Genomic DNA, 21,932 nt, shown 5'->3' on the forward strand with positions numbered 1-21,932 from the left:
CTATAGATTAGTGCTATACTTGTATTATTTCACATTCTTTGCTATCCGCAGGAGTATGGTTTTTTGTTTTATACCTCCAAATCGATATGTTTTTGACGGGAAGAAATTAATTTCGTTTACAATGCAATACAATATAAGAATTCCCGAAATATGCCGTTAGGAGAGACCACTTTTTAATCATAATCAAAGAATCATAATCAATATGCAATTCTTTGCTCTATACCAGGAGTATTGTTTTATGTTTTATACCTCTAATACTTTATAATACCATGGGGATATGGCTTGTGCATTACGGAATTGTAGCCGAATCTGATTCCGAGGAAGATGTTATTTACATTTGATTACAATTAGATTTTTACCAATCCCTTCTGAAATTTTCGTTTTAAAAAAGTTGTCTGTGAAATGATTGAATTTTAAAACATTCCAAACATTCTAGAAATTGAAATGTTTTGTAATTCTCAAAATATTTTCCGAATAAACCGGAAGCAAAAATAAGAGGATTAATAAAAAAAAAATAAACAACAATCAAACTAGAAAAATCCGTTAATTGAATATGGATAAACATTTGCTACAAATCCAGCATATATCCAAGCAAATCAGTCCTGATAAGCAATACAAAGGTAGGATAGATTGCTTCATTCGTATACGCAAGGAACAAGGCTTGGCTGCATATTGGCGTGGTAATTTGGTCAATGTAATTAGATATTTTCCCACGCAAGCCTTGAAGTTTTCCTTTAAGGATGTCTATAAACAAATGTTCTTAGGTAAGATTGATGAAAAAACTCAATTTTGGCGTTATTTTATAGGCAATTTAGCTTCAAATGGAGCAGCTGGAACAACTTCCTTATGTTTTGTTTATCCTTTGGATTTTGCCCGTACTCGCCTTGGAGCCGATATTGGAAAATCTGGCCAACGTGAATTTACCGGTTTGGCAAATTGTTTGATGAAAATCTTCAAATCGGATGTATTTGCAGGTTTGTATCGTGGATTTGGGGTCTCTGTCCAAGGTATTATTATTTATATCGTGCTACCTATTTCGGTCTCTATGATACGGCTTGTGGCATATTACCCCATCCCAATAATACACAATTCTATATAAGGTGGGCTATAGCTCAAGTTGTAACAACAGTAGCTGGTATAGTTTCTTGTCCGTTTGATACTGTTCGCCGACGCATGATGATGCAATCGGGATTAAAGAAATCGGAAGTAGTTTACAAGAATACTTTACACTGTTGGTCCACCATTGCCAGGCAAGATGGTATTGGTGCCTTTTTCAAAGGTCCATTGTCTTCGAATATATTTAGAGGTACTGGTGGAGCTTTAGTGTTAGCTTTATATTATGAAATAGAGAAGTTTCTGTAATATTTCAATAAATATAATTTTTTTCTACTATCCTTAAGGGTAATAAATTACAAAAAATATTTTTATTTTTATTTTTGGGGAATTCAATGTAGTCAATGAAAAAATGTTTTTATATGACTTTAAATAAAAAAATTGTCCAAACTTTAGGTTAGGTTAGGGCGGGCATGCCCACGGTGGCTCCCTGTCCAAAATTTACTTCACCTTATATCCACATATAAAGCCGACTATATGTGTATGTCTAAACTTGTACATTTCTTGGGCGAAACCTTCTTTTCTGCTATCCTTGATTAAATCTTATCGTATTTATGTTCATAAATACGTTGTGGCTTAAACTCTAATTTTCAGATGGCAATTTCCTCTCATAGCCCTCTGAACCTTGACAAAAATACTGGATTAAAAAAATTAGTTGAATTCTTTCGGTACTTTCAATTAGGGATTTTGTAATTCCTATATTAATTAGGAATTAGGGATTTTGTAATTCCTATATCATATTATTGTTTATTAATTTAAAATTATTTTCCCATTCGATTGTATAATTTCCTTGTAATTTTACAGGAGTTTATACTGTCTTATGAATTTTCCGGTTACAATTATAGTTGGATTTTTCTTTAGATTTTAGTCTAACCTAATTATTTCCGAACTATAGTTTTAATTGGAAATATTTTTTAATTTAAAACACTAATTGGGATTTATTAGCATTTTAAATAAAATCGTACAAATTTTCAATCATGTTCTTGACTGACTTTATTTCGATAAAAAAAAATTAATTAATACCATTGCAGAAAATACTTTATAACAAAAGAGAATTTCGTTGAAAAAGTTTCCTTTTAAAAGTTTTTGCCTGTCGCCCGAATATTTGGGCCATATCATTTGGGCGACTCCACCCGTTTTTAGAATTTCGTCAACGATTTTGTAAAAAGGGTTTGAACCAAAGAATTTTCTAGATTTTTGTTTATTTTAATGGACTGTTTTGGTCAATATATATAAATGCAATTTTCTTTTCGCAATGTTATTGACAGTTGGAAATTCGATTTTGATTAGCAGTTATGCATTTTCAAATGAAAATACGAATGTATGTATGAGTTCGTTGTCTAAGTCTTTCGTTTCGTTTAGCACGCTGAAAGCTTTAAATTAGCTTTACTAAAGTTTTAATTTAGCTTTATCATACTTAAAGCATAACTTTTTCAAAATCAATATGAACTGAGTTAAAATGTATGAGAACTGAAAAATAATTTTTAGTTATAAAAAGCCCATCGAAGTGAGATATTCGCACTGTACGCGTCGGTGATTGCAAAAAACTATATACAGGGTGAAAATTTATAGAAATTTGAAATTATAAAAGATAATACACCTAATACCGTAAAGAAAATAACATACAATGGAAACAAAAAGATACTATGCCTGGATAGTGGTTGGTGTTTGCTTGGCCATGTTTGCCATGACCATCGCTCAGCAGGGTATGTAACAAAGAATATTCAAAAAAAAAAAAAAAAAACAATACTAATACATATTAATAGTGAAAAGAATAATAATTAATTCATATTTTTCATAACATCGAAAAAGAAAGATTTTAAGATAATGAAAGCGTGATTTTCATAAAACTTAATTTGATCTCGAAGGGAAAATCCAGTTTTAATATGTTCTAAGAATTTCTTATGGGATTTCAATTCTAATGTGAAACTCGCTTGGCTCTTGGTGAGAATTTATGATTTAATCGACTTTTTATTTTATTTGGCAAATTATACGCGACTTTTTGATTTCTGTTAGAATTATTTTGATGATTATTTTTTATGGAATTCATAGAGAAAACAAACTTGTTTCGTTTCTTATGTATTCTAATGAATTTCTTTTGTTTATAACCGAATGTGAATACTATTTTCAATGGCCAATTGTTAGAGGTGTGTAGAAGATAGGTTGGTTCGTTGGTTGGTTGGTTGGTTAGCTTATTAACAATTCAGTGCAAATTAACCGGTGATTGCATGGCGGATGTATCAATCCATTGGGTGTTGTGATATTTTTTTCTCATGTTATTGTTGTTATTATTATTATTAAATACATGATGGCGTAGCTTGGAAAGAAAATTTTCCAATTAAGTTATATTACAATTCCATTGTTTGTGTTCATAATTATTGTAGAAAAATTCATTAATGTTTTAAATGAAAATTGTACATACCAATGATCAGTATGTCCGCCTTATATAGATAAGGTCAAGGGTTCTATCCCATAAACAATTATACTAAATATGATTAATTTTGGCGAATATTTTAAATTCGGAGGATTTTTGGGAGAATATGTTTTCTTAGAAAATCACAAACTTTTTACAAACGGGTCTAATATTTGATATAGTGATATATGTTAGACCGATCTTCTGAATTTATTTCTATGCCATTTAAAATAGTCGTTTTGTTTACCGATTTGTCTGAAATTTGGGGTGATTAAAAAATATGCCTAATGTAATTTCTATATATTCCCATATATTGTGAATATGATTTAGTTTAGTCCATTTTTTATATAGCTTCCACATAGCCCGATCTCCCTATATTTTTTCAGTAATTAAGTACAAGCAAAAAAATTGTTTTGAGTGTATATTGAATTTATCTATCAACCCGAAATCAAATCCCTTTAATTACTTGGACGCATTATAAACAAATTAAATTAAATAAATCCGCCTTCAAGATACATACGAAAGATAATTATTTAATAATTAAACAGATATCAGGCAACGTCCAGTTAGCGAAGGGAAATACAATAAAAATGTGTATCAGCTTGTCATATGTACGAGTATGGGATTTCCACATTCTTTAGAAATATACTAATAAAAAATCCCAGAATTCATTTTCTTCGAAACACTAAATATTAAATATATATGATAATTTTTCGTTCATATCTCAAAGAAGATTAATAAAAAATCAATACACATCTAATCCATTTCAAAGAAAACAGTTAATTAAAAAGGTTAAAGAACTCTAGGGGTCTCCAAATGAACAGTAAGCTTAAAGCATTAAGATTATAATGACAAGTGTAGGTTGGAGTTTTATTTATTTTTGTGTGGCTTTTGAATTAATCACGTCTCACGAATAAATTTTAATAAAATTTAATTCACAGAATCGAGAAAAAAAACCAAATCAATAATAAATGGGTCATATATTTGTCCATTAATTGTTAAGCGGATTCATGTGTATACAATATAAACAAAAAACAAATAATAATAATTTATTTTAATTTATTTAGAGTTTCACACTCCTACGTGTTTGTAAAGCATCGTTTCGTTTTTTGCATTGAAATTCAATTGAATCGTTTTGTGCTCGAAAAGTGTTTTGTATGCAAACATTTTCTTCTGTGAAGGTAAACGATGTTTGGTTTCAGACTCCTTTTATATATTATGGTCTTGCGGTATGCTAGACACGTTCATTGAAAAAAAAATTATGAAGCGACGAACCGTTAATTAGTATTGGGATCAGATTTCTGACAATCAATCAATTAGAAAAAGCATAAAAATTCTGTAATGTACTAAAATGTCGGTAGCTTCCATTACTCATGCATCCCAAAAAATTTGTTTACGAAAGATATATTTCGCCTAAACTTAAATACATCAAAAAATAAACTAAATCATAGGATATAAATTCAACTTTACCAAATTACTTCTAATTCAAATAAAATACAATAAATTATCAACAAATTAATAAAAAATTGAATGAAACTATTTATAAATTAAATTAATTTATATTACACTCGTAAAAAAATCGACAACAAATAGCTGTTACATTTTTGTACATTTGTGGTCTACATGTGCGGACAACAGAACGTAATTTTTAAGTTCCAAAAGTTTATCCAAAGTATTTTTAAGAAAAATACTTTGTTTTTTTTTGCCATTCAAGAAATTTTTGATCATTATGTAATGTATGGAAAGAGTTCATTTACCAATTCCATTACTTAAGTCGATTCAGAGCGTAAACTTTTTAGGATCCAAAAGGTTATCCAAAGCATTTTTAAGAACCAAAAAAGTATTTTTGTATATTCCTACCCAGCAAAAAAAATTTGGAAGTTCTTCCAAAGGCACAACTTTAAAAGCACTTTCTGGAGATACACTCTCAATGATGTTCTTTATTTTAACTACCCAGGAAGCTCTTTTAATGCACTTTTTTATAACAAATTTTTTCATACTCTTAATGGGTAATTTTAACTTTTTTTGCTTCAAATAGATTAAAAACAGAGTAAGAATTCATAAAATGGTACAAATCATTTCAATTTTGTCGAAAAAAATGCTAAATCCAATCTGAAAAAATTGTGAATTTTTGAAAATGTTTGAGGTCAAACGTTTCCGACTAGCGTTACGAACCATTAAAAATTATAAAAAATTATAAAAATTATTTATTTGACAAAATATCACAGAATTTTTTAATTTACATCCAAAACATTGAATTCGGATCACACCTAAAGAAGTGATGCAAATTCAGTGCAACGGCTGTTGAAATGGAGGACTTCCGTCCTATGGCAAGCCCATGTTAAATTCATCGCTTCTGCGTCAATTTTGCACCACTTCCGTATCCAAAAAGAACATTTTCATTGATTTTTGGCTACGCTTTTTTTGCTGGGTACCTAATAATATCCAAATGTGGTAGGCAGACATTTTTCTGCTGTGTCTACTGACAAATTTCTTTGGTAGTAAGAATGAGTAGAAACTCGATTAAATTTTCATTACCCTTTTGGTATAAATTTGCATCTGTACAGCCATAAGGACATGTTGAAGAATACTGCGACTTATGTTTTTTTCCATTCCAGAAATTATTGATCATTATGTTTAGGATGTATGGAAACAGTTAATTTAACAATTCCATCACTTAAGGCTTCTTGGAAATTTCCTCAATCAATATTGATTAAACTCGTTTTTGGCTTGAATGGTAATATAAATATATTACGCAGAACACAATAAATTGACAATGGATTCTAGAATCTAGTTTTGTAAAAGCTGCAGAACTTGTTATACTCATCCACGTTCTTATCCTAAGAATTCGAAAGATGCATGCTGCTATTTGGTGCTTATTTCACATTGCACACCAAACCCAGCTACAACAGGAATTTTCACAGTATTTCATATTTTCAAGTTCAGGGGCGTTCAATAGGAATGAAATGTAAAATAAAAAAAAAATCCATGATCATAGCCATGAAATGCCTCTTAACTGTCGGATGTTCACTTTCGAGAGTAACGAGGTATACAACATTGTGACAAGTACACAGCATCAGCAGCATCTCCAATTGAAGATCATTAACAGTTATTGATCTGACGGGAAATTCAAGTAATATTCAAATGATTAATGTTATTGATAAATGCCTAATGCCATCATCAATGCAATATCTATGGGATTGGATTAAGTGATGATTGTATTGCCTACTGAAGTGGCCATTACCGGTTTATTGCACTTGTTAATATGTATAGCAGATTTAAAATGTTTATTGGATACCTGTCAAATGCGTAGTTTAAATTGTACTATAATATTTTTATAAAATATGAAGTAATATATGAATTATAATTCTATGGACCTCTAACAGAGAACATTTCGTAGTGAATGTTATGTATAGATTCTGTGTCTGTTCCAAGACCCTTTAGACCAGTCAATAAATAAATCGTCAGAAGATAGAAACCCATCTGGGATTTCTTCGTTTTAAGGCACAATAGTAAGACTATTGTGGTTTTATAGGTTTTGGAATAACATACACTCATAGAAAAAAGTCTGCTAAAAACAACAGTCGATGTCTGCTGTTATATGTAATTCAGTGTCTAACGAACAACAAATTATAAAAAAATTTTAGGTTACAATTTTTGCTATTTCAGCAAACAGTGACTGCTTTCCCTTTTTAACAGACTTTGCTGCTGTTTCTACTGACAAATTTCTTTGGGTATAGGTATGTTATCTGGGCAAGATATAGTCAGCTCCATCTGAACGTTTCTCCATTAAATTTCCCTTGAAATACCTACTATATTTTTACAAAATAAGCTGGCTTTATAATTGTTAATTAATACATTATTCTTCTTTAAAATTTACGTTTGGATATTGTTCGTTTTTTACGATATACATTTTTTTGTAATTTTTATTTGAATTTATATTAAATATGACATCTGTTTAAAAACAATACCAATGATATTTAATTTATATATTAATTCTGGAATGTTGTTATTCCAGCTAAATATTGTTGTCTTTATTGTTTTGGCGTAATTTCATTCCATGAAATTTGATATGAGTGTGTAAAAATGTGTGAACTAATCAGGGGTATTTCAAATTTCTATCAATCTGAATTATTGCGAAATGCAAAGTAAATATTTAGAATAATTGAAATAACTGTCACTGAAGAAAAACAAAAAAAAAAACTTAATCGAATTTAGGTCATTGATGCTGATAACATTTTATATTCTTAGAATAGAACATCATCTTAATCAAGAGTTGCGAATGGAATTGCCATATAATTATAATTATAACTGCATTAATAATATATTTTGATTATTTAATAGGTGTAACAGATATGTTTAAATAACAACACTTAAAGTAAATTAAAATAAATAAATGAAATTAAATTATTTTAAATATTAGTTTAACAATGTATTTAACTTCGGAATAGCAAATTTATATATTAGATTTCTTGTCTCCTTCCTTCAATTTTAGACAAACCAGTGACTGATATTTGTTTGGGCTGCATTTGTGAAGCCATTTCGGGATGTAATCAAACCAATTTCTGTCAAGGTGGTGTATGTGGTCTATTCCGTATAACCTGGCCCTATTGGGCTGATGGTGGTAAGCTTACCATTAATAATGAACCAGCAGAATCGGAAACAGGTAAATTTTAAATTCTAAACATATTTTAAAACCCTTTTGGTAATTCTATTTATTTATTTGTTATTTTGATTTTACTAGCATATGCAAATTGCGTTAATGATCCCTATTGTGCTGCCAATACCATACAAAATTATATGATCAAATATGGTCAGGATTGTAACAAGGATGGAGCAATCAACTGTTGGGATTATGCTGCAATTCATAAATTGGGTGGTTATGGTTGCTCTGGTGAATTGTCCCATAAATATGTCACCGATTTAGATCTCTGTCTTAAATCGTATAAGGCCAATTAATTTGTATTCCATTTTAAATTACATTTCTAAATTATAATTTTAGTCTTTAAGGTCATAAGATGTAAACATACTTTCGAATTACCCTTAATCTAACAAATCAACAATGAATTTATGCCGAAATTTTTAATAATAAAAACAGAAAAAGTATATTCTTTGGAAAAAAATATAAGAATTTATTTATACTAATAAAACTACTCATGGGAATGACAATATTAAAAGGAATTGATCTCAAAAAAAAAAAAAACACAAAATCTATTAAAGACATTTTGCTTAGGGTTGCCAAGCATATCATATTTTTGATTATTTCACATTTGGATGAATTATTCAGCAAAGGAAGATTTCTAATCATTGGTAAAACAGATTTAGTAATCACTATAATTCTATTGATTTATTATCCTTACTTACCTTATTACTTGAGAGTAGTAAAAAATTAGTTTGTTTTATATATATGTATTTGTAACTAAATAACACATTTGCCTTTTTATTTTATAACCTTTATACATTTCTTTTGTATAATTATTTTTTTTTTAATTTAATTCACAATTTTATTTAATTGCTTTTCATTTTTCTTGTAATATGATGTAAGTCATGAAGATGATTTGCTTTTGCAGTAGTGATGGTTTGGTTGTTATGGGTAAGTATTTTAAGTGTGTTTTTCCTATTTAAATTTATATAAAGGGTGGTCCAACAGTAATGCCATTTTTTATTGAAATGTAAGTCTTGTTCTAGCAAACATTTCCAACTACAATCATTGAAAAAAAACTGCTAAAATAGTAGTCGGTCTTTGCTGTTATATTTTAGTACTTTGTGGTTTAGCAAACAGCAATTCGTAAAATCTGTAGACACAAAAAAATATCACCAAAATTTTTTCAATTAAAATTTTAATTGAATTCTAAAAAATTTAATTGGTTCAACACACTTTTTAACTTAAACAAAAACCAATCACATAAATTAATAGTATCGACATTTTAATTGGATCAATTAATTTTTTAATTGACGTTGTTGATTGATATTATTATTTCTGTGATTGAAGAAATTTTAATTAAGAGTTAATTGGATCAATTAATTTCGTGATTATATTTTTTCTGTGTAAGTTTTAAAATATTTCCTAAAGTGATTTCAAAAACCAAAATTTGTTTTGTTTTTGTATATTCCTGTTTTCTAATTTCCTTAAAAGCTCCTAAATGGAATCAGCAAACATTTTGTTTGTTGTTACACCAGAAATATCATATTCCCAATATATTTATTTATTCAACAACGTAATATAAAAAGCCGAAACAGGCCAAATAAATATATTGTTTTTATTGTGTTACACCCAAAGAAATTTGTTAGTAGGGACAGCAGAAAAATCTGCTAAAACAGCAGAAAGTCTGTTGAAAAAGGGACAGCAGTCACTGTTTGCTAAAATAGCAAACATTCCCTGCTATTTGTTAAGCTCGATTATACTAAAACATGTTTTATTTTGGCTAAAACAAATAAAAATGTCAACTTAGGAGCTATCCTAACATAATTAAAACAATATTTTATGAATATCTATAGTATTTGACCAAAAATCTGAATATTTATCGAATTGAGGCATAACAGCTAACAAAATGTTTGCTGATCGTATTTAGGAGCTTGTAAGTATATTACGGTGCAAAAATATACCAAAAACTACTTTTGGTTCTTAAATATGCTTTGGGGAAAAAATTATAACCTAAAAATTTTATAAATTGTTGTTCATTTGTCCCTGAAGTACAAAAATATAACAGCAGACATCGACTGCTGTTTTTAGTAGACTTTTTTCTATGAGTGTACAATAGCCCATAGTTGAATTTTCTTTTTAGTTTCGGCCCAACTAAAACATAGTTTAGGGTAATCGCGTTTAAAATTAGCAGACAGCTGTTTCAGCTAACAGTACCAGCTTTCCCTTTTTCATCGGAACTTTTGCTATTTTATCAGATTTTTCTGTTTTTGAGTATCTACTGAGTGTCTACTAACAAATTTCTTCGGGTGTATTAAAGAAGATATTCATTGTCCTGATGAAAGCGCTTCGTTATACGAATTAATTATTTCTTTTGAATGAAATTTTCTTTTTTTGTGTGTTCACGGTATCTCATTAAGGGATCTCATTTTATATCAGCACCAGTATATAAATGCCATCAAACAATCACTGTGTCGCCAAATTAAAATCGATTCTTTTGTATAAAGTTTGGGAAGATATTTGCTGTTGCAGTGTGACTCACAATTAACATTGATCATTATTTTTGGATCACCTTTTACATGTGTTACTTGTTACACAATGGGACACTAATTCAAAATATGTGAGATTTACAGCGTTTTAGATAATTCAAGGCATGGCAAACCTATTTATTTATCTATCAATTTAAAGTTAATATTTCATTCATTTGCAAAATAAAATATAAGAGAACTCAAATTTTTTCGCCATGTAAAAATTTTCTGTACTATAAAAGTATTTTTAAATTAAACATTTTTAATTGCAAAAATTATTTGAATATTTTTTTTTATTAAATAAAGTCAATAAACCAATTACCTATCGACTACAAATTATTTGGATCAATTAATGTCACGATTGAATAAAAAAAAATGTGTATGTATTTCACAAATTTGAGTTACTGTACCATTATGTAATGTGATTCATGAATTTATTTTAGTATATTTATTATGAAAACATTTTTTGTAGAATATAGTTTTTTTTTGTATAACTAGAATTGTTCAGTTGTCTTTTTATTATTAATTTTAAAAATCTAAATAAAAAACGTATCCAATGTAACATTTTCCAAAAAGAAACATATATTAGATTTCATATCATCAAAATCTACAAAATGGAATTTTTATTTAAAATATATAAATTATAAATCGATTGTTAAAAAAAAACATCTGTAACTATATAGTCAAATGTATATATGTTTGTATAAATAATTAACTTTAGTCAAGATCTAAAATTGTCTAAATTTGCTTTAGTTTGCCTTTATTAATTGTATTGACTTGTTCGTAACTATTACATGATTTATTTATTTTTTAGTATTAAGTTTTTATTTATTAAAATATTAAACAACCTTCTCTTAATGGAACAGTTTAATAGAATGTTGAATTTTATAAAAGAAAAGAAAACTTTATATGAGAAATATTAAAAGATAGTGGAAAAAGTGAATAAGTTAAGGTTTTTTTTTATAAAATTAAAAAAAAAATCATTTAGGTTTTGTCATAAACTCTCTTCTAGAAGAGTTGTGCAAACTTTGGTGAGTTTTGTAAAATAAGTTGGAACTTAAACTTCATTTTTTTGGCACTCAATTCTGTTGTGTGTCTGTGGGGTTGGGTGTAACTAAGTGATCTGTTTTTCTTTTGTTGATATTTCATGTGAGTTATGCTGAAAACTTGGCTTTATAACAGTTTTTTGTTTTGAAAAACAAAAAATAATAAACAAGGCATAATTTTTGGAAATTTGTTATGATTAAACAGAATTTTTTTTAAGAAAATATTTTAAATAGTCAAAAAAGTGTCAAAACCATTTTTTCATATAATTTACAAAAAAAAATAATAATAAATATACAATAAAATTATGTTCATTATTAAATTAATGATTCTTATAAAAAATATGTAAATAATTGGTAAGTATAAAATAATGAATGAATTTGTGTATATGTAACCTATGAATCTTTCAAAGTTTGAAAGCAATTACAAGGTTGAATATCATTTTATAGTTTCATTGATTACAAAAAAATCGTTGTTAATCTTTTATCTTATATCATATATAACCAACACTGAGGAATGAGGGAAATAGGAGAGAAATACATATGCAATTATTTTATGATATATATGTTTTCCAATTTTATTTTGTGTGCAATAAACGGGTACATCATGACTGTTATAATAAACTATTTTAGTACTTATTTTTTCAGCAAATATATTAGTATATTTAGTTGTCGTTTTTTTACTTTTCTTTGAGTGAACGGGTTCAGAAACTTAATGTGTAAACACAAATTGTTTGGCTTACGACGTCCAACGTTCGAATAAACATGAAATTTTCATGTTTAAGTACATTCATATTCAAATGACTTTGAACATTCATGATCAATTTCATCTATGATTATTCGCCATGGATGTGTTTATACATCGATCTATTTGACATCCCGTTTTAAACAGTCATGATGAACTCTTTTCAGTTAAATTTATTTACAAAAGTCTACTATTCAATATCACGAAATACGCATACATACTCGTAGCTCATTGCGGCATGTCTTCGGTTTTGTCTGTACATTTTTCTTTAATTCTATTTTTTACTGTTTCCATCATGGGCCAATAACAGTTCCTTGGCTTCCTTTTTGCATTTTTTCTTCTCTTCCTTGGCTATCAGCTTTGCTAAACGTTCTTCTTCTTTGGCTAGACGTTTTTCCTCCTGGATAGTTTAAAATGGGAAATAACTAAGGATTTATTATGATTGCAAATTGAGAATGTCTATTACCTTTCGTGCTTCTTTATCTGCTTTAATTTTGAGTTTTTCTTCTTTTCTACGCTCGACTGATTCATTTTTCTTATTGTCAGATTTTTCCTCTTTATGGCGAAAAAGAGATGGGAAAAAATTGAAAAAATTAAAGATTAAAGTGGATATTTGCAAACAAATTAAATAAAAATGAATAAGTAATTTTGGCCGAAGATAATTGTTGTTCGATTTTTTTTGTAAGATTTATTGTACAATTGAAAGAATACGATATATGAACGGTCGGCCGGATGGACATCTATTATTTTAATCAGTAAAAAAATCAGGGATTCCACCCAATCATTTCAATATTCGTAACACGTTTTAAAAAGTGGAATATTTGTAAGTTACGTTAGGTATAGTGGAAACCAGTTATTTAAGTTGCACTTTGGATATTTAGACCATTGTGGAGAACTTCTCTCTTATATCACTCATTTTAGTGACAAGGGCCTTCTATTTATAGTCGATTGAACAACTTAGAGAAGTCTTGAAACACTCAGAAATGGCACCACTGAGAGGGAAAAACTTTTTGGCGTTCGGTGGACATGCTAACCATTGCACCACTTTGGCTCACAAATTTGGGTGTTATTTCCGTCAGTATCATATTTTTTTTTGAGTCTATTCCAGTGGATATCATTTATAATATATTTTAATTTCGATGTTTCTTGGTTTATTCAAATTTTCATTCTATCCCAATTTTTTGCATGACCTCCTTTTTCATTTACACCACCACTACCTATAATATACCACAATTTCCAACTAGTGCCGGTATTGTCGAATAAAGTGTTTTGGTGAAATATATCCCTTTTTAATAAACACAAAATTCCGCAACAATTCCCTTATATTGTGCGAATTTTCAACAACATCAACCTTTTCATTTCTCACACAGGCTCTGTGAAAGATCTGCATTCTTTATATTGTGGGCCAAAAGGGATAAAACAAACAATGGAATCCATAGAAATTCCCACTTACTGTGATTATTGTTACTGCAGAACAATGGAAAACTTTTACTTGTGGTAAACGTTGAAACGGAGGTTGATGATGACTGGTTATGGCGGCCGGATGTTGATGCGGAGGAAGATTTTATAAGCGTAGCATTATTAGTAATGGCAGCCGTTTTGCCTTGGCTCGTTTTGCTGGCATTGTTGTTGTGTTTGGTATTCTCCGAACAGGATATGGAGGAGGCGGATTTCTTATCTTTGCTTGTGACTGATGCAGACCTGGAGAATTGATGCTTCGTTGCTAGTGGACTAATTTTTGTATTAGTTGGTGCTTTTAGAGGAGGCGGAGCCAGGGTACTGTGGGAAGCACTAATGTGTATGTTCATGGGTCGCTTAGGAGGTGAAGGTGGTTCCTTAGTGCTGGCATTGTCATGAGAAGTTTTTGTATAGGAAGCATAGCTGAAAGAGATTGGGAGAGAGAGAGTATTGGAGACAAAACACTTTCAATGTCTACGAATTGAGAAAGGTTATACATACCGAAATCTTGGATTACTTATGTGAACCGGCGAGGGATGTGGAACTTTGGCTGGACTGCGGAATTCTTTAATGGGCGGCAGTCTATTTTGCAATTCTACCAATTTGCCTTTGGTATGTCTCCTACCCGGATACGTATGGGTCGAGGGGGCCGCATAATGATTATAGGAATTACTGCCACTGCTACTACAGGAACCACTAGACGATGAATTACTCAGTGACTTCAATGGTTTCCTGGGTACAGCTCCAGAGCAACCAGTAGGGCAGCCACTGTGATGGGAATGTACATGCAGATCTTTGGGCGACAACGAACCCGTCGATGTGCCCGAACCCGATGTGGATGTTGGCGAGTGTGGTGATATGGTAGGTGTTGGTGGGGCTAAATGATTATTCAGCACCATTGCTGTTTGGTTGTATGAACATGTCGTCGGTGATACGGGCGAGATTGGTGAACACAAATCACTTGAAATGGAAGACGTTTTCGAGAATACCGATGTTGCCGACGATGAACCCGTCGAACTCATCGAATACAGGCTATCCGATTGGGAGACACGGCCATTGGGACTTCGTGGAAAGCGCGTGGGATGCAAATGAAAGGCATGGTGACCACTGTGCGCATCATTCATGGAATATGAACTGGCCGAGGGTGCAACACCATCAGCTGTTACCCCTACTGAGGCCCAACTTTTGGCACCCATTGAATAACTGCTGGCCGATTCTTGTATTCGCCAAGTTCCAGAGCTAGAAGTCAAACGATTGACACGTGCCCGGCATATAACACAGCGCAATGGTAGAAGCCGTTGGGCCACTGCACTTTGTATCGTTTTGACAAAACAACGCCGGCAAACCACTCTGTGGCCACAGGGCGATGTTTGCATTGTTGCTCGGGCATTGATACAAATGACGCATTCATCTTCTTGAGATGTGGGAGGATCTGGTTCACTTTCCTCTAGTTTACTAAGTAGTTTATCCTGTAACGAATAGAAATGGTGATTTGTTAACGTAGAAGCCTAAAAGTATGCTCTGAAAAGCTTTAACATTATTTTAGAACTCAAAGCTTCAAATTTAAGAGTACAATTTTCTCAAATATACATTTACAGTTGTATGTGAGCAACTTAATATGTATAGTCAGCTTTAAGATACATATATCAAAATTAAGAGCAATGAATGAATGAGAGCTTATTTATATATTATTATTAAGTTTTAAGCGATTTATTTAAATTCCTTTACTATTTAGAATTTTATAATTTGAAAAGATTTGTGAGGGCTTAATAGCAAGCAAGATAACGTGAATAAATTGACTTGTAGAATGGAAAACTTGTGATGCAAAAACAGAGGAGCTTAAAATCGCTAAAGATAAACAATCTTGGTTATTTATTTGTATTAAATTATCCACAATATTTATATGTTATCCTATTTTGACATCAATTTGTTATAACAAACTCTGAGTCAATCTGACTATCCAGTCGTCCATTCGACGTCCATTTTGGTCCAATTCCATACTAAATTTTTTGAGACGAACAAGTCTGATAAAATTTGACAAAATGTCTAATACGGCGTTCTCACCAAGCATGTTTTGGGATTTGAAAGGTTTTCCCTTTATAAGCATTTCCAAACGAGTCGTTTTCCCCATACGAAAAATTAAATTCACAACACAAGTTTTCCTAAAAAACACGTCAATTTTATGATGTAAACCCCCTAATTAATGTCAAATTATTGAAATAAATTTAATAGAAAAAGCGAATAAACAAAGGCTTTAAAGAACATAGGGATGTGAAAATTACTTTCTCTTTGCGGTCGCGGTATTTATTTGAACAAAAGTTGCATATATTTCAATTTATAGTAAATGGGAATTTCTAGTTTCCATGGACACTGCCAAACTAAAACATCTCAATTCGGTGTGAACGGTGAAATGTTTGAAAAAAAAAACGAATGAGGAAAACGAGCATAGGATAAGTAGCTTAAGGTGTTTTCCAAATTGTAAAAAATTGTTGGAAAAACTTATAATGATAATAATAAATAATGTCATGTACAAAAACTAATCCATCGTTTTAAGCAATAGACATCTTGCTTCGGTTTTACAAACATATCCCACAAATTTCCAATTATTTAGAGATCTACATGACTTTTGACTTCCTCTAATTGCATTTGATCGTAGTTAATAAAGTTGACCATGTTTTTGATTCCAATAATTGCATTATATTCTTAGATGCAATTATTTCAATTTTCGGAAATTTGATATTCTCTAGCTGAAGGTTTTTTTTTATTATTTTGCTTTTATGATTATTGCATTGTAATGCAATAAAACTCGCAAAAGCTTACTATTCATTGTTTGAAATCATTTTCAACATTCATTACTCTTCGTTTCATAGAGGAGAATGGATAGTTAAATCATTATTCGATAATTTTTACTTTATTTTTCTACTGAAGTTTTAGTTGAAATTCTGTTGGCTGAAGTTCAAATCGAAATTTATGTTGTTATGGCCGTTTACAATTACAAGTATTCGCAGTTATATACAAAGCTCATTTTGAGGGTTCTTATTAAATATATTAGCTATATATACCACCAGATTTATTAACATCATATTTTTTTCGAACCATTTATGGTACATCTTATATGTAAGCACCCAGCAAACAAATTTGGAAGTTCTTCCAAAGGCACAAATTTAAAAGCACTTCCACACGGATGAAAAAGACTGTTTTTCATATATTTGGCTATAAACATTATATGTTTGGAACACAAATTTTTAAACACAATATTTTTGAGCGCAAGCATATAATGTTCATAAACTACCATAACATGTTTGGGACATATATGTTAATATGTTAGAACATATTATGTTTGGGACATAAAATGTTTGTAAATATAATATGCTTGGATGCAAACATATATTAATTTAGAAATAGCCTATAAACATATATGTGTTAAGTAGCTTGGAGCGCTATTTAACAGGGAGCGATATTGAATTAAGTTGGTGGTTGTTGCTTGTTATTACAAAATTAACATTTTATTTTTCCTTGGTCAATTGATCTGCTACTTCTTTGATCCTTAGAAACTGTGTGGTCCGCTGTTCGAATCCCCGTCCGGCAAAAGGTAAAATTAAAATAAAAAAAAAATCATACAATTGAATAATTTCTTCTACAATGTTTGTATTACAGAAAAAGGTGATAAGAACTAAAAAATCTCGTGGAAGTGAGAAAGATGTGGGGGAATATACAATTGGGCAGAAACAAAATTTTGAGCATTCAGGTCGAAAACCTATGTTGTTAGCATCTATATTACCTGTTTATTTTCATAATTCATTATGATTGTAAATATATAAATAAATAAATAAAATTTTGAGCACAATATTGTTTGGGAGAATTTTTTTTAAGCATATAATATTTTTGGGTGCAAAATGCTTCCAAACATATTATATTTTCACATAATAACATATTGTTTTTTGGAAGACAACATTATTGAATTTGGATGCAAAAATACAAAATGTTTGGAACTTAGACTACCCAAACATATATTGTTTAGACCAATATGCTTTCAAACATATTATATATTGGAAGAGATCAAACATATAAATGTTTGGGCAATACCCAAAAATATATATGCTTGAAGCAAAATATGTTTGGGAGTATATGTTATAGAAGCGATTTTTTGTGAGCGTGCAGAAGATGCACTACCAATGATGTTATTTATTTTAACTAACCAGGAAGTTCTTTTAATTCAATTTTTTATAACTTGGCTTTTTCATACTTTAACGGCCATTTTCATGTAGCTCCGTTAGGCTTTAACTGCCAGTTAACAGAAAGTAAATTGCAAATATCTTCTCTCCAGTTAACTTTAACTGAAAAATTTTCGTCAGTTAAGTTCATAACTGGCATATGGAATATATATGCAAGATGACAGCTTCGTCCATAATACGGTTTAAAAGCTGGTTAGTTAACGGAACACTAACGGAGCTTTATGAAAATGGGGGTAAGTGGGTAATTTTAACTTTTTTTGTTTCAAATAGGTTAAGAACAGAGTAAGAATTCATAAAATGTTACAAATCATTTAAATTTTGTCGAAAAAAATCCAATCTGAAAAAATTTTGAATTTGAAAATATTTGAGGTCAAACGTTTCCGACAAGCATTAGAACCCATTAAAAATTATAAAAATTATTTATTTGACAAAATATCACAGAATTTTTTAATTTACATCCAAAACATTGAATTCGGATCACACATAAAGAAGTGATGCAAATTCAGTGCAACGGCTGTTGAAATGGAGGACTTCCATCCTATGATAAGCCCATGTTAAATTCACCGCTTCTATGTTACGTTAATTTTGCACCACTTCCGGATCCAAGAAGAACATTTTCATTACTTTTTTTGGCGACGCTTCTTTTTGCTGGGCATAGAAGGAATATAATCACCTCAACATGAATCAACAGCATAATATTACCAACTACCTACTATACCCAAGAGTGTTTTATAGAATTTAATGTTGGTCATACATATACCATACTGGTGTAGGGTATAATATAGTCGGCACCCTATAACTTTCGACTGGTATTTATTTTACATGTACTTTCATGAAAGTAATACACAATATATGTATTGTTAATGGGATTGACAATATGACTTTAAATCATTTAATAAGTGTCATTCACATGAAACAATTAAAAGGGAAAGTCTGTTTTTTTTTATTTTAAGTTAAAGCACTCATTTATCTTAATAAAGATTGAAATGTTTACAAAAATACTTATAATATGTATACAATCAAAACTTTCAAGTTGGAACAATAAATTTCGTCTGAAGAAATTAGTTTTTAAAAAACAATATTTAAAATTGGTTATGAAACCCATAAAAATAATATAAAATTTGATAAATTTTAATACATTATAGATAAATATGCCAAAAATAAATTATAAATAAATGAAAATAAAACATAATAGAAAATTGAAATTACAATATTAAAAGTTAAAATTTAAACCGTTATGTAAGATAAATAAGATTTCCCAGCAAAAAAATTTGGAAGTTCTTCCAAAGGCACAACTTTAAAAGCACTTCCAGAAGATACACTCCCAATGATGTTCTTTATTTTAACTACCATGGAAATATATATTTTCGGCATCTATTTATTTATATTTTTATTTTCTTTGATGCTAGGCCAATTTTCTATTTTAATTTTGGCTGTTTTTTGTTTGTTTTTTGTCGTCTTTTGATTTACCAAACCTACTTTATTTATTTAACAAAAGTTCTTTGAAAAGAATAACAAATCAGTCTTACCGTTTATATAATAAACACAAGAATAGAATTTATTTTAATTAAGGGGTAAATAATTTACGGTTTACTTAATTCCAAGTGACAAAAATGTTATGTCATATTAGTAAGACAAAATGATTGTTGCCATACCACAACATTGCAAGTCCTATATTGCGGTCAAGAGCAATAAACAGCACGCCCCTCATTTAAGACTATAGTATTTTGAATTTTTATCCATGAAATTAGAAGTTTTTGACTTCTTTGTAAAAAAACAGAATAAAAAGAGCCAATACAAAATATCTACTAACCGAATGATACGAATTAAATCGATTTTTTTTCTCGCTCTCTTCATCTCTCTTTTGTTTCAAAATCTATTTCATTCGATCTAAGCCAAGTAATATAAATTTCAATGTCAAGCAAGACTTAATGTTTGATGCTGTTACTGCCTCTGGGCCTCTTGGTAGCAGATGAGTGTTCTCTTGTGAATGTTTGACATGCCGGCGCCTAAGAGATTAAATATGATTAATAGATGTCAGCTGGTATTGTTTTATTAATTATTTCTTTCTAGCGAATGTGATTTAGTTTTGAAATGCAAAAAAAAAAACGAATATTTTAAGTGTGTCTTGAAGCAGATGCTGGCAGATTTTTCCCATAACATTTTACCCTGTTCGTAAGTACCTCTCTGGGAGCGATTGAGAAAATCTTGTTTTATTAATAAACAAAAAATCTTGAAAATCTTTAACCTTGGTTAATATACAAAATTGCTTTTGTTTCCCCCCACCTGAGTTCCCTTTTTAATTATAGTCTGTAGCAAGCACTAAATACCCCATTAATCGAAAGTACACATTTTATTTGATGAATTATGTCTTAGTAAATAAACAATAAAATGTGAATGACTTGACTGCATGTCTACCAATACATATGAGTCTTATGCAGCATTGTTCTTTTTGTTGTTATATAGGAAAAAAACTCCTCATGCTTGTCAGAGAAATCTTTTTGAAAATTAGTTTCACACTTGAACTTGATTAGATTGAACTTGCATTATTGAAACGAGTTTTTTACTTAAGGCATTTTATTATTACTATTCATTTTAATGTTAAATAATAAAAATCTAAAATTTACGAGTAAAACTCTTCATATAAGACCCCTTCAGGTCTAGTAATAAGATCATTTGAATATCGAATTCGATTTCATTTCAATTGCGTTGTCGTCATCTGCTTTTTTTTATTGCCAACTTGGTTGTATTGCTAAGCAAAAGGTTGTGCTAACCAAAAAGACCTTAACTTTAAGTATGTGGTTACAATAGTAGAATGCTGGCCATTGTTTGGATTTTTATTAAATACTCCAAAGCAATGGACTAAGTCATACTAAATATTTGCTATAAACATATATATGCGAATATTTTTGGTAAATATTTTTTTAGAAGTTTCTAATTTTTTTCGAGTCTTTGTTAAACAAAAGTTAATTAGGAACTATTAAATTACGAGACTCTAAACTGCACACCTTATAAAAAATATAGAAAATATATCATGAAATCTCTCAGAAGTATAGGTGTTCACTTCGCCTTAAATTTGTCCACATTGGGAGGTGTCCAGTTTTTGGGAGGTTTCACTGTATATAGTTGATATGATTTGAAATTACATTTTATTAACTTTAAATCTATAGTAAATTTTTAATAAAAAAGTTGGAAATTATAATTAATATTTTATTTAAAGTACAAACAGTTTCAAAGACTCTGATACTAAGAGTTTTGTGTTGTATATATACCATAAGGATTTTTTTTGGCTATTTTGTCTTAATTAGTTAGACGTCCTTTGTTTCAGGGCGTAAAAAATTATTGGTAAATATATAAAGAATTTTTCTTTCTAAAGCAATAATAAAAAAAGTTTTTATTAGAAATATTATGTATAAATTTTTAAACAACAGCTAAGAAATTTAATCCAATTATTTAATAAAATAAGCAATAAAAAAACAATTGTTATGTCTTTTTGTACATAATAACAATTATATAAAGCCGATAGCCTTTTAAAATTGTAATACATAATAAATAAAATAAATTCTATTCAAAGATATTATAACATTTTTTTTTGGTATTTTATTTGATTGATGGTAACATTTCCTATGACAAGTTTACGGGAACTAACTTAAAGCATAGAATTAATAAATTTTTACTTGTTTTGTATACAAATTTCCATAAAACATGTATTGATTTTTAAAAAGAATTGAATGCGTTCAAACTACACACGGAAC

General features: G+C 29.6%; 2 protein-coding genes and 1 pseudogene across 2 annotated transcripts in view; 2 read left to right on the forward strand and 1 right to left on the reverse strand.

Moving 5' to 3' along the window:
* Positions 1-209: 209 nt before the first annotated feature.
* Positions 210-1,362, forward strand: LOC142238288 (ADP,ATP carrier protein-like; annotated as a pseudogene).
* Positions 1,363-2,601: 1,239 nt separating this feature from the next.
* Positions 2,602-8,632, forward strand: LOC142239394 (lysozyme-like). The gene is made up of 3 exons (XM_075311176.1): positions 2,602-2,819; positions 8,022-8,192; positions 8,271-8,632. The coding sequence occupies exons 1-3, from the start codon at positions 2,741-2,743 to the stop codon at positions 8,483-8,485; spliced, it is 465 nt and encodes a 154-aa protein (XP_075167291.1). The 5' UTR covers positions 2,602-2,740; the 3' UTR covers positions 8,486-8,632.
* A 2,862-nt stretch (positions 8,633-11,494) lies between these two features.
* The window catches only part of LOC142239395 (uncharacterized), a 101,677-nt gene continuing 91,239 nt past the window's right edge, over positions 11,495-21,932 (reverse strand). The window contains exons 3-6 of the mRNA XM_075311177.1: positions 14,444-15,411; positions 13,938-14,365; positions 12,951-13,039; positions 11,495-12,884 (exon numbers count right to left, since the gene is read on the reverse strand). Coding sequence (XP_075167292.1) covers positions 12,759-12,884; positions 12,951-13,039; positions 13,938-14,365; positions 14,444-15,411 — 1,611 coding nt within the window. The 3' untranslated portion in view covers positions 11,495-12,758. The remainder of the gene's footprint in view (positions 12,885-12,950; positions 13,040-13,937; positions 14,366-14,443; positions 15,412-21,932) is intronic.

Source organism: Haematobia irritans, chromosome 5, assembly GCF_050003625.1.
Source record: "Haematobia irritans isolate KBUSLIRL chromosome 5, ASM5000362v1, whole genome shotgun sequence".
In the NCBI taxonomy this organism is placed as follows: Eukaryota; Metazoa; Arthropoda; class Insecta; order Diptera; family Muscidae; genus Haematobia; species Haematobia irritans.

What these genes read in the sequence shown, in the direction of transcription:
- LOC142239394 (XM_075311176.1), top strand. Translation starts at nt 2,741, where the DNA reads ATGGAAACAAAAAGATACTATGCCTGGATAGTGGTTGGTGTTTGCTTG. An exon ending in CATGACCATCGCTCAGCAGG is followed by an intron (nt 2,820 to 8,021) that starts GTATGTAACAAA and finishes CTTCAATTTTAG; the next exon opens with ACAAACCAGTGACTGATATT. An exon ending in ACCAGCAGAATCGGAAACAG is followed by an intron (nt 8,193 to 8,270) that starts GTAAATTTTAAA and finishes TGATTTTACTAG; the next exon opens with CATATGCAAATTGCGTTAAT.